Source organism: Acipenser ruthenus, chromosome 6 (genome assembly GCF_902713425.1).
Source record: "Acipenser ruthenus chromosome 6, fAciRut3.2 maternal haplotype, whole genome shotgun sequence".
NCBI lineage: Eukaryota > Metazoa > Chordata > Actinopteri > Acipenseriformes > Acipenseridae > Acipenser > Acipenser ruthenus.
In genome coordinates, this window is record NC_081194.1 from 24,873,720 (window position 1) to 24,887,971 (window position 14,252).

Below are 14,252 nucleotides of genomic sequence, written 5' to 3' on the forward strand. Positions count from 1 at the left end.
TTGTCAGCGTGTTAATGAAAAGAGCTTAAACAGTTGTAGCAACACATGGGGATGTATAACGCTATATTTTTCGGAACCCCCTACTTACTCATCAAGGGAAACACTAATTTGGTATATTAGTGTTTATTACTGCAACTGGAATGCTGTTATTAAATACTTAGGGAAATATGTCGCAAAAACTTTAAATCAGAGCTATTTAAATATATGTATACAGTGCCTTGCAAAAGTATTCAGACCCCTGACCAATTCTCTCATATTACTGAATTACAAATGGTACATTGAAATTTCGTTCTGTTTGATATTTTATTTTAAAACACTGAAACTCAAAATCAATTATTGCAAGGTGACATTGGTTTTATGTTGGGAAATATTTTTAAGAAAAAAAAAAACTGAAATATCTTGCTTGCATAAGTATTCAACCCCCACACATTAATATTTGGTAGAGCCACCTTTCGCTGCAATAACAGCTTTAAGTCTTTTGGGGTAAGTATGTACCAGCTTTGCACACAGTGTCGGAATGATTTTGGCCCATTCTTCTCAGCAGATTTGCTCCAGGTTGTTCAGGTTGGTTGGACAACGCTTGTGGACCGCAATTTTCAGATAGTGCCACAGATTCTCAATGGGATTGAGATCAGGACTTTGACTGGGCCACTGTAGGACATTCACCTTTTTGTTCTTGAGCCACTCCAATGTTGCTTTGGCCTTGTGCTTGGGATCATTGTCCTGCTGAAAGGTGAATTTCCTCCCAAGCTTCAGTTTTTCAGCAGACTGAAGCAGGTCCTCTTGCAGTATTTCGATTTTGCTCCATCCATTCTTCCTTCAATTTTAACAAGATGCCCAGTCCCTGCTGATGAGAAGCATCCCCACAGCATGATGCTGCCACCACCATACTTCACTGAGGGATGGTGTGTCTTGAGGCACGGGCAGTGTTAGGTTTGCACCACACATAGTGCTTTGAGTTTTGGCCATAAAGCTCTATCTTGGTCTCATCTGACCACAAAACCTTTTCCCACATCGCAGCTGGGTCACTCTCATGCTTTCTGGCAAACTCCAGACGTGCTTTCAGATGGTACTTTTTGAGTAACGGCTTCTTTCTTGCCACCCTCCCATACAGGCCACTGTTATGCAGAGCTCTTGATATGGTTGACTAGTGCACCATTACTCCACTCCCAGCCACTGAACACTGTAGCTCCTTCAAAGTGATTGTTGGCCTCTCTGTGGCTTCTCTCACAAGTCTTCTTGTTTGAGCGCTGAGTTTTGAGGGACAGCCTTTTCTTGGCAGTGCCTGGGTGGTGTGATGCAGCTTCCACTTCCTGATTATTGATCCAACTGTGCTCACTGGGATATCCAAACACTTGGATATTATTTTGTACCCTTTCCCTAATCTATACATTTGTATTACTTTATCTCTAACTTCTGTAGAATGCTCTTTGGTCTTCATTTTCCTTCAGATTCACAGCCTGACCAATGATCCTTCAACAGTGGGGTTTTTATCCAGAAAATGTGACAGCAACTTTAATGGTTCACAGGTGGAGGCCAATGGTAAGGTAATTGTGTCCTTGTTAGGGCAATTTCTTTCATCGGTGTAAACTGGGAGCTTCCACAGAACAGGGGTTGAATACTTATGCAAGCAAGATATTTCAGTTTTTTATTTTTCTTAAAAATATTTCCCAACATAAAACCAATGTCACCTTACAATAATTGATTATGAGTTTCAGTGTTTTAAAATAAAATATCAAACAGAACGAAATTTCAATGTACCATTTGTAATTCAGTAATACGAGAGAATTGGTCAGGGGTCTAAATACTTTTGCAAGGCACTATATATATATATAGGGCAGCAGTGTGGAGTAGTGGTGAGGGCTCTGGACTCTTGATCGGAGGGTCGTGGGTTCAATCCCTAGTGGGGGACACTGCTGCTATACCCTTGAGATTGCTCCAGTAAAATCCCAACTGTATAAATGGGTGATTGTATGTAAAAACATAACGTGATATCTTGTAACAATTGTAAGTCGCCCCGGAGAAGGGCGTCTGCTAAGAAATAAATAATAATAATATATATACACACACACATATATATTTCTTTTTTTTAAGACTTTGGATGGATTAAATAAAGTTTAACAGTTGGCTTCTTTAACAGCAGTTATGGCAGGTAAGCCTAAACCTTGAGACTGTGCCATGCTTTCGAGTTTCACTCCTCCTCAACCTCCATCTAATTTTCAGCCTCAGCAGGGGGTTGGCAGTTGAACTGTCTCCCTGCCTGAGATGTTGATCAGCCATCCAAAGCATCATCCAGTGCCCCAAAGATAAAAGCTTGTATCAACTTTTTTTTTCTCATATAAAACTGTTGTTTTATCCTGACTGAATGTACACACACCTTTAAGCACTGTAAAGCTGGCAGTTTTTATACCATTGAGAATACTTTATAACAGTGAAAATTCTGTAAGGGAAATGGAGTTAGTGCAACACCATGGCTGTGATTTCTGACTCACAGCAGGTAAAAATGCCACCACCTTTGAAGTTGCTTTTTGAAATGCATTTAATACTCATACATATTTAAAAAAATGCCAACTGATTTGCATTATTTTTTATTTACATTTTCTACAAGGCATAGTTTATAGTTCGTTTCTAGATAAGTCCCTTTTTTTAGTTTTGCTTGGTTTTTTGCAGACTCCACCGTTGGTGTAGCAAAAAAAGTCTTCTAATGAATCCGGATCGCTTCTGTACTTCTGGTAAATTTCGGTTTCATCATACTCTCCAAGATAGCTCTGACACATTTTAAATAACCTAAAAAATGTAACATGAAAGCAGAAGACAGATACATTTACCTAACGGTAAATCTGTTGGGGTAACAATGCCCTGCAGCACATTAACCAAACTACAGATTACTTTACTTTGACTTCACTAGACATTCAGTTCAGGGTTATCCGAAGGGGAACTCGATTCTGTGTCCCCATCTGTTGATCTTGTATTAATACCATTCACCGCTACAGTTTACAGCCTCAGGCACAACCTACCTCTCTATCAGTCATGTTAAGCAGATCGGTTTGTATTACCCACAGAATCATTCTGCATGTCTTAATGAAGTAGTACTTACTGGGCCAGTTGGCTGAACTTTCTGCTCTGTATCAATACTGTTCTATTAGATTCTTCCCAAGCCACGTGTGCTGCCACTAACTCTAATTTCAGGGGTCTGAGGGGTTTTGATCAACCTGTAACCACCAGAAAATGTTAATGTAAGAGCTCCTACAGACAGCTCCTATAAATGTGTGTTGCTATTTCCGTAAAATAAGAGTGTCCCTAGACCCCCTCTCTCTCAATGACTTGCTTTGTAAACATGCTTTGGGGCACTGCAGTGTATCTCTTGCTTGACATATGTGGCACATGTCTGGAGGCTCTATGCAGCTTCTATGCAGCCACATGACTACATAAATGTGCAAACCTTGCTGACTTGGGTTTTTTCTTACTTTACTTACAATGTCCACTTTTTGGTAAGTCAAGGTATATATAGAACACTAGTGTTACATATGGACGACCACATACTGTACAGTATATCCCCAGGTTGCATTCTCAGCAAGGGATCATGAACATAGATAACTTTTCTCTTTTTTTTACCTTTTTGGCCAAGGTCCTCCATACATGACCATACCCATCTTATCTGCTGTCTCCAATCCAGGCCCAGAAAGACGTTTGAAACCATGCACCTCTTTCAGACCATACCTTAAACAATAAGAGTTGTATTTTTAGGAGATGTCTGAACATTGCAATGATGCTAGTGAGACAGATGTACAGTATTTACTGCAGTAAATATGCTTCCCCTCTAGAATGCTTAAAATTGAACACGCATTTCCCCATCCATACATCCATTTTGTTAAGTTACTGTAATATTCACAAACTTACAAAGTTTCCACCATAACAGCACCATGTAACACAAGATTTGATTAATTGTAAGGCTTTTCATTAATTATAAAAGTAATACCTGATAATGAAATGTAATCATCCTAATTAAATACTGGGGTTGGACAACAACTTAGAAATACCTGCAAGAACACTATAAATATGACATTAACCATGGGCAACCAGAATAGCACTAATTCAAAATGACAAGTCAGAAAGGTGTTTCAATTGTTTTGGAGGGCTACACAGCCTTTCCTAAAATTACCTCAGGTTACTGTTAGCGTGTATCAAAGTCTGTTAGATCAGCTGTTCTGTCTACGGTGATTGAAACTGACTTTCAACAGGAAGGGTCGGCTTTAATAACAGAAATGCCAAAATTGACATTTGCATGACAGACTGCAATTTTTTTTGTGAACAATAATAAATCATCCCCAGATGCATAACATAAAAGGAATGGCATATCTGATAGAATGATATGCAATGTGTTAAACTGAAAAAATGAGTGACATTAGGGGCAGTTGAAGAAGGGGTGGTGTGTTTCCAAAACATGTAACCCCCCCCCCCCCCCCCCAAAGGATACTTATTTAATTAGTCAAAGCAGGGGCAGGTCATTTCTATTTAAAAGTGTGTATTACATAATGCAGGTCAGTAACTGTATACTTACTGTTCCCACTTCTGAGAGCAGCAGTGTTCCAAAGTGTCCACGTACTCCGATTCACTCAAAGCTGCTCCTTTACCCTTCACTGCTGTCCTCTTGGACTCTGCTTTTACAAGATAGTCTTTCATCTTATAAAAACACACACAAGTTAGCAGAAGCTGTCATGGTTGAACAAGCACTTGGTGTAACAAGTATTTAATTAATTTCTTGTCCATTTTTGGTTTTACCATTAACAGTGTTGAAAGAAATGCATATTTTTTGTTTGTTTGTTTGCATGAATATGCACGTACTATTTAAATCATTCCAAAAACGTTTTCCACAAGTATGACCAACATGTTTTAAATATGATAATTTCAGGGTAATCCCTTGGCTCTGGCATTTTTGTTAGAATGTTTAAAAGTAAAATGTGCATTGCCAAACCAATACAAAAATGTGGTTCCTGGTTGGCCGTTTTCTGTAAAATTCCGTAATTAACCATTCTTTACACTCTACTCCATTAGAAATCCTGTTGGCTTTCCAGTTAGTTTACATTTAAAGTTACTATTGTATATCCGCTGCAGGCACACAAGCTTTCATCTTTTTGAAACCGTCTTGCCTTAAAAAACAAAACAAAAAGGCATTTATACTATAGGCAAGGTAACCTGAGCTTTCATACTTTCTGAATTTAGATGCAGAGCAACAGTGTCACGTTTCAGCGAATCTCTTCTTCAAATTAAACACACGTGGTTAAGGAAATAATAATAATAATAATAATAATAATAATAATAATGTTTGTATTTTGATTTACAAAAGCGTAGTGCCCTTACCCGTGTTGTACATATTTGCGCTTCTTCAATGTTAGGATTTGATACCTTACCTGAAATGCAATAGCTTTACAGGCATCACACTTCAGATATCCAGGCATATGATCTGAGTGTTCGTCCTCTGCGTTTAATTTTGGAGCTGTGAAACGTATTGTTCCTGATGAGTCAGGTTCTTTCATAACAATATTTTCATGCTGTTCGTCTGCTGTAAACAGGCCGCACAAAGTTGACAGTATTAAGAAATGCAAAGAGAATACAGCCCTCATTTTACCAAGATGTACACTTGTAGCTGCCCTGTTTAAAATCTGAATTAGTTAAAAATACACCGCGGAAGGAGGAAAGCAGAGCAACAAACAAGTGAGCACCAATGGGAGTTTGAAGCGTGTTGCGTACGTAAAGGAAGTTGAGCTGGGTATACGCAACTGTTACAGTCGTCACGGAAGTTGCATTTGTACTGTAAATCAGCCAGTTGATGCGTAATTTTTTTTTAAATATAAAGCCGCCTTTCCTGGATATAAATCTACCCCCAAATTTAAAATGACTTTGAAGCGTAATTTACAATTTAATGCACTTGTCCTACTACCATTCTTTTTAGAAGTTGTGTTACAGTTGCTATTATCAGATTGTGTTTAATTTTGTGAGTATGTGCCTGCAGCTAATAACTATTGTTGGCAGTGTTTTAATGAAGGGAAGCTGTTACAGAATGCTAATGCAAATTTCAGATGAGATTTCGATTAGAACTGAAAACATGTACATCTCAGCACAGCTAGTCAGTCATACCAGCCAACGTTTGAAAATAAAAAAAATGGTGAAGGATTTGGGGGGGATTAACGATACATAGACATTTTATACATATATCAGTCGTATCAGTGCTAAAAAGGTGAAACATCCTGCATCCCGTGAGATCTTTGCCTCCCTTGTCCTTCGGATCTCTTCAGAACGCCTCTGCTTTCTTTCGCTTCACGTGCACGCGCAGCTGTGAGACAGACGGCAGAGATTTTAATTCTAATACGTAATTAAAAAAATAAAATAATTAAACTGCTGGAAACTCATATCTTCAGCAAACCATGACATGTATGTATATAAGTGGGATTCAATAAGATTGACTGTAACATTGTCTTTTTATTTTGTGAGTGGGAAATGTGTTTATTTTATCTTTTAAAATCTTTTTTCGTCACACGTGTCACGAAAAAGGAATTATTCTCACAAAAAGCAGCTGTTCTGGCGAAAACAAGTATTCTGCGAAAAAAGAATTTAGAATTTCATTTCTTTTGTCGTGAGGGTTATCTTCTTTCGTGAGGTTCTTTCATTCTGTCAAAAAAAAAAAAAAAGATGTATTCTGGCAAAAAAAAAAAAAAAAAGAATGTGGACAGCCACCGTCTAAGCACCTCAAAGATCAGTGGATTGAAAACTGGTGAAAACTTTTTTTTATATTAATTATACTTTTATACAAACATAGTTTATTAGGTTTTTTATTACATATTATATATTAAATATTGTAATGGTTATAGTAAAATAAAACATCCTCGCTTGAACACTATTAACTATTACGTTTTTACAAATTATTATTATTATTATTTTGCTGAGAGAGGTACAGCTATGGCCACAACTATTGCATCACCTACATTTTTTTTTAATTGATACAATTAAAAAAAAAGAAAAAGAAGCCTAGATTAACTTAATTTTAGATGTTTTATTTAACATGATGTAATCAAAGAAATTACAGAAAGATATCGCAAGTGTCCCGGAAGCCATAATAGATGTACAGTAGTATTTAAGGCATGCTGGATTTCGAAATGTCACATTTTTAAATGTCACAGTTTTTCGTTACGTGTAGTATACTGCAAAGTGGTATGTAATATTAACGTAGCGACGTCTCTTGTCTTATCTGCAGAGAGTTGAATGTTGTTTGTCTTAACTGATGATGGCTGTCTGTGGTTGCTTGTGTTGCCTTGCCCTTTCCTGTGCTTGTAAGGGGGCAGGAAGGAATGCAGAGTTAGGGTTAAACAATTTTCATTACTGGTTCGTTTTCATATAGTATGACTCATTTATACAGTTGACTAATTTCAAATGTATTCTTGTGGAGGAATATAAAGAAATGATAGTCCAGGTTGTATATTTAAAATGAGAAAATAATGTTTATGCATATTGCTGGGACAGGGTCACCAGCAACAATATTGACTGTCAGCATCATTGGTGGAGTGTATCTGCCTAAATTGTTTGTCTTATATAAATATGTTATATTATGTAGGATTTATTCCATTGCCGGTCATTCTTGAAAGAGAGGGAGGCTGTGGGGTGAGTTTGGTCTGAGCCAAAGTTACTGTTGTAACCAGCACCTTGACAACTGACATTAAATTGAACACTTTTTATCTTCTGCTATTCCAGGCAAAACCAGTTGAGCAGGAGAGCTCTTCTGATTGAGGACAGTGTGCTGGGGATTTCCCCCCTATGCTGCAGACAATGGGGGGATTCCAAAATTTTAGGGGGAATGGCAAAAAAAAAAAAAAAGGCACTTTTGCATATAAAAAACTATATATATTTACTGCATCATCATTCACACTGGTGTTGCTTTAAAATAATATGCTTTCAGGAGACCTAACAGCTGTTCATCCCTGTGAGACAGAGCACTCTCCATTGCTTTTGCCATTGCCTGACATGAAGTTTTTGCATGCAGCAGAAGAAAAAGGTGCTTTTCTTTTTAACCAGCGCTCCATTTCTTTTTTTTTTTTTTAACTCTTTACACTCAGCCCTATTTCAGCCTGTTTTTAACTGTTTTCATTTTTGTATGGTTAACTACATGTACTGCATGCATGTAACATATCAAATGAAAGGCCACAAAATGTTTCATATTATGTAAGGATCAGACATACACTTTTCCAAAAATATCATGTTTGGTCATTGCTATATAAAAACAACAATGCACAATTGAACCTCAATATGAAATGAACATGGGGGGGGGGGGGGGGGGCTGAGCTTATAAGCTTTCCAATGATACCACCCTTTTTCAGTCTAGCTGCCACAATGACGGAGCAATAAACTCAAAACGAAACCTAAGCTGCGAACCCTGTTACGTGATGGGAGTCTTAACTTCAGGCTGACTCGTAGTTCTGGCTAGGAGTACCGCATACACACACTGGATACGTCTTTGGAAAACCCAGAGTCTGTACTTTTTGGCTTTTTGGCTTTTATAAGAGTTAAAACTGTTTACTTATACTGCAGTTTCTATAATGCTTAAAGATAGCGGCCGTGAATCACGTATAAGAGAATAAAGTCTCGCGACACTTAAAATATCCAGCAATACTTTTTTTTATTTTTTTATTTTAACCAGAACTACTCAGAATGCAGCTCATAGTGCTTTCGGCACTGACACCCACTTCCTTAGAGATTGTTGTAGCGTTTCAGGCATTCTAAATTGGGTGAAAAATACAGTAGCTTGGTGTCTTAAAATATCTCTGCGGGATTTTCCCGCACTGAAAGTTGCAGATATGTGGGAGCAACTTGGAAAGTGCGTGATTCTCGCAATCCCACGCTGAAATTCAAGCCCTGGTAAAAGCTTGGACAAGTATAAGCTTACAGCTATGTATAACACATGATGAGAAATATTAACATAGGTAAAAGTAATTTTGTAACAACTTGGCCCGTACTTTAAGAAAAGCTGTATACTGTATATGTTTGCTATCAGCTACTTATAATACACACAGTAAGATATCTTAATTAGATCATCCACAAAATAAGATATATTTCTGGTTTTGTACTGATTTGTACCCTAAGCCTAGAGTACTGATTTATCATGACCAAGGTTTATTGAAAGGAAAGGCAGTTTATGTGAATCATGTTGGATCAACTGCCAGCCAGCAGAACAGTTTGATCCAAAATGGTGCCCAAAACATACATTAAGACAATGCAGCATATGCTAACCTTGCCTTTCTATAAGCCTCAGCTCAACCTTGAAAAGTTTCATTTTCTCGATATCCTCTCTGTGTGGCTGTAGTAAAGATGTGCCTGTGAAACACACACACACACTCAAAACTTAAAAGAGCATGTTAAAGAGAGCAACTGTGCTTAAGAGAAGTGTTTTCACAGGCTCTTTTCTTGATGCCAGGCTCCTTTATACTTTAAACATCAAGGAGCTCCTGTACAAAAGATATCTTTCAAGTTCTGCTACACTTTGCACTAAACAGAATTCCAAAGATCAATAACACTCTTCTTGGGAGTGTTCTTGGCCCCAGAACATAACGCAAAGGGCAAAGTCAATAGTCCCACTGCTGGGACAGTTACAGAATGGAGTGCTGTGCTCCATAAGAAGGATATATTAATGTGAGAATAACAGTACAGTTGTGCTTCCCATTTGGAATTCTGAGCTAAAACAGCTTCAAAGTTTCATGTACAAGCTTATGCTCTTGCAAATAGTATTTGTATCACACAAAAATCACCATACCATTTAAAACCAATGGTAATGTAAAAAAAAAATATATATATATATATATTGTACAGTACATTCAACAACGCTTTGGCTCTTAAAGTAGAATTCTAATTGTGTAGGTTTCTTCGTGAGTATGGATGTTTCAATTTCAACAAAACACAAAAAATGGTTTCAAACCTAGTTACTGTTTCTCTACAGGATGCATCTGTAAACCAGTCAGTTTCAATATAAAAAAGAACAAATATACCTACATCTACAGAATATAGCGGTAAACAAATGAATGTGGTCAAGTCAGTTAGATTCTCATTAAATCCTCTTGAGACTAAAGTTTACTTTTTAGAGGGAGTTTCGTACCAGACATGCTACATTAAACAGAGTGACAAACACTATTAAACCTTTACATGTGCCCTTGAATGTCATTTAATAAACTAAATCCATGTCTGTTCTAAGTCATTACTGTATGGAGAAGAAACTGCAATTACCACAGATATAAAACAAAAGGACTGATTGTGTAGTAATCACATCATTTTAAAAACCATGCTATTATAAAATATCAGGATGCCCAGCTATGTGTGTGCCTAATGAAAGCACACAGTTTGTGCAATGACAGATTTTGTCTTGATTGGCTATTAAATGTTCTGATTAATATATCTCATTATAAAATGGCTTGGATAAATTAAGTGCTGTGATTGGTTGAACAAGATCACATGACCGTGCTGTAATAATTGTCTTACCGCACGGCTATGACATCATAGACCAACTTACTTGCCTGATCTATTAATATTACTACGCCTTAATAGTAAAAATTATCTAAACGGTGTTTCTGTAGGTAAAAATGCCAACATACAACTGAAACAGCATTTAAATCACTCAACAATTTTTTTTTTTCATCTCTGTCACTAAGAATTACAGAACAATTGGCAAATATACTGTGGTACTTACTTAGTCAGAGAACAGAACAAAGAAAACTCTGAGGCAAGCAGTAGCAGTAACACTATTCAAAAGCCATTTGAGAAATCACCACGCAAGTCTCACTCAGCATGTAATATATACGGTATATGCAGCAGCGGCATCTACTTATTAAACTAAATATCGCCTTATAAAACTGACTAGCGAGTATGCTGACACAACCATTGGGCTTTTAAACAAGGTCAGGTTCGGCAAAGAATTCTATTGTGCTCGCCATGGACGGGAAGGACCGCGCAAACTGACGTGGAAGTTGTTTAGTCCACATATCATCTAATGCTGGTTTACAATCTAGTGAAATTATGCCGGTTACCGGCAATTGGTGTGAAAACAGCCTCAGAAATTATTGGTCAGCTTTTCTTGAAGACCGCAAAGCCTGAGTAGGATCATTTCCTACAAAAAAAAAAAAAAAAAACACTCGGAAACCCCTCCCTCGAGTGCCAGTGCAGTGTTTGGCTGTTACATGAATCCTCCCTCAGATGTAGGAAATCAGTCTGCTTTCAATTCCCAAATGCCATTTAATCTCGAAAGTTTTACTGTAAATGGCAATGTTCAATGTAATGTTTATGGCAAATAAAAAAGTGCAAAATGTATGTTACCATCAAACAGTCTTCAGGGACTATTTTTTCTCAGTGGAAGGATACATAATATATTTCTTATTTTTTCCTTCAACAAGCTATTTTGTGTAATTATTTTCAAGAAAAAAGGGTAGCCATTTTATAAGCAAAATAACCCACTCCAGGGTGTGCGGCAAGACAGTTCTTACCACACTTCCTGGGTGGTTGAAGGGACTCGGCCTGCAGCCTTGTGCCTCACAACCCACCCACTTGTGGGTTATTTCTTACATACTGTATTGAAGAGGGGGAGTTATTTTATTATTGACCATTCTAACTTAATAGAAACTGTGTTCCTATTAATTTTCAAGGAAATATGTCAAACACATGTAGGTCAGACCAACCATCTATCACTAGGCATAGTGCACATGTAATGAGTTGTCTGTATGAGGTACTATGATGAATACATGGTTTTAGTTTTACATTTAGTCATCTATATAAGAACCTTTGAAATTCTATTTGGCTATCCAGAAATCCAATCAAGAATCCCACTTGGAGCCACAGTATTCAAAATGAGATTTATTGAGCATCATTTCTCATGAAATACATTATCAGCTTTGAACAAGCTTTTAGTTCAAGTACATGTTTTACTCTTATGTGCAGGGCTGGATTAACCTATATGCAAATTAGGCTATATCGTTGGACCCCCAGCAGAATTGGGGTCCCCGTGAGGTCACCTTTTATTTGCGACATTTTACAAAAACTGCATACAGGCTCACACTCACAGGAAGAGAGGCGCACAGAAGTTTGCTTTTGGTTAATTTTGTTGTTTTATGACGGCTTTGGATTTCTTTCTCGATTACAGCATTTCTGGTCTCTGAATCTCTCACGCAAGCAGCTTCCTGCTAATGTGCAATACCAAATGCCCCACTCCCTCTACCTCCTGGGAAAGGTCTGCCCCTAGTTCTACTAAGTCAGAGGCATCAGTCTGCAGGATATAATAAAGAGATATTGCAAAGAAAGCCAAGGTGTCAGTGAGTACAATTTCCTACACCATCAAAAGGCACTTGGAAACTGGAGGAAACTCTGACAGGAAGAGGTCTGGCAGACCCAAAGCCACAACAGAATCAGAAGACAAGTTTCTGAGAGTCAACAGCTTGCATGATAGGCGGCTCACAGGACAACAGCTTCAAGCACAGCAAGTCTCAGTCTCAACTGTGAAGAGAAGACTTCGAGCTGCAGGTTTGACAGGTCGAGTGGCAGTAAGAAAGCCATTGCTAAGATAGCAAAATAAGAAAAAGAGGCTTGCCTGGGCCATGATGCACCGCCAGTGGACTACTGAAGACTGGAAGAAGGTCTTATGGACCGATGAATCAAAATTTGAAATTTTCGGTTCATCACCCAGGGTTTTTGTACGCCGTCGAGTAGGCGAAAGGATGGTTCCTCGGTGTGTGACGCCAACTGTCAAACATGGAGGAGGAAGCGTGATGGTCTGGAGCTCTTTTGCTGGATCCAGAGTCGGCGACTTGCACAGAGTGAGTGGCACTCTCATCCAAAACTGTACCACAGCATTTTGCAGCGCCATGCAATACCCTCTGGTATACGCCTAGTTGGTCAGGGGTTCATCCTACAGCAAGATAATGACCAAAAACATACCTCCAGGCTATGTCAGAACTACCTTAGAAGAAAATAACAAGATGGTAGGCTTCAAATCATGGAATGGCCAGCACAGTCTCCAGACTTAAACCCCATCGAGCTGGTTTGGGATGAACTGGACAGAAGGGTGAAAGCAAAGCAACCTACAAGTGCAACACATTTGTGGGAACTTCTGCAACAGTGTTGGGAAGAACTTTCCAAACAATATTTGATTTCCATTGTAGAAAGAATGCCACGAGTGTGTTCGGCTGTTATATCTGCAAAAGGTGGCTACTTTGAGTCAAAAATTTAGATTAAATTTTGTTAAACAAAACGATTCCATGATTTCTTTTTTTATCTCCAATTGTTTATTTGTTCTATGCTTTAATTTCAGAGTACATTGAGACATTAAACTGCGTAAATTTTAATAAAAACTGGAAAAATTGAGGTGTTCTAAAACTTTTGACCGGTAGTGTATATATATATACACTGGTACTGAAGCTTTTTTATGTCTGTTATTCATATTGCATCATTTTGTGTTCTGTGTTCCCACGGATGTTTGAATTTTAATTAAAATGATCATTAACAGTGAGATTTAATTATCACTCGCATGTGATTTCTGTTGTATGGTACAAGGCAATAAAGGCATACACAGTTTAATAAGCCTCATGCCCAGCTATGATCAAAGAAAAAAGCCTACATAGTGTTCAGATAAATTATCTGATTCAATTCGAAGACAGATCCTCATTATTATTGATTGGTACTGAAAAAATGTGTAAATTGAAAATAAAGTAAAAGTTATGAAATATCATTTTGCAATTAACAGGTTCCTATGATGTCATGTACAGTGTACTCACCTATTTCAAACTTCACATATGATTCATATCAAATTAACTTTATGATGGGCTTGTTTTTATCCGAATATCTCATAGGGAGCTCAATGCAACCCACGAACAGATGACTTGAGTGAATCTGAACGGGGCTGACGGACCACCCTATAGTGTATGAACTATCCTTAAGAAAACAGAAAATATAAACAGTGTTCACAGCGCTGTATTGGTGCATAACCATAGAACTGTATAAATATAGGCTATGTAATAACTGCAGACACATGGACTTGAAAGAGTGGGCTGGAAACGTCCGCTCCAGCAACTACCCAGCTGCGCTTCATATACAATTGGCTCGCTCCGCTGACACACTGTCTCCAACGCTGGGCCGGATTTGCCAATAACACCATTAGCCATAATATGCATAGAGCCCCCAAAATATGGTAGCGTCAGGCCCCCCATCTCCTTTAATCTGGCCCTGCTTAT

At 38.0% G+C, this 14,252-nt stretch overlaps 1 protein-coding gene across 2 annotated transcripts; it reads right to left on the reverse strand.

Annotated features, from left to right (window-relative positions):
- Positions 1-2,521: 2,521 nt before the first annotated feature.
- On the reverse strand, positions 2,522-5,783 carry LOC117410989 (marginal zone B- and B1-cell-specific protein-like). Of its 2 annotated transcripts, none has more exons than XM_034017974.3 (4): positions 5,412-5,781; positions 4,562-4,683; positions 3,616-3,720; positions 2,522-2,787 (listed from the first exon to the last, which is right to left on the reverse strand). In XM_034017974.3, exons 1-4 carry the CDS (start codon positions 5,622-5,624, stop codon positions 2,616-2,618), a joined length of 612 nt encoding a protein of 203 aa, XP_033873865.1. In that variant the 5' UTR covers positions 5,625-5,781; the 3' UTR covers positions 2,522-2,615. The 2 variants fall into 2 exon arrangements, with proteins under 2 accessions (XP_033873865.1, XP_058881262.1); XM_059025279.1 differs by lacking the exon at positions 2,522-2,787 and adding an exon at positions 2,802-3,212 and having other exon boundaries at positions 5,412-5,783.
- Positions 5,784-14,252: the final 8,469 nt, after the last annotated feature.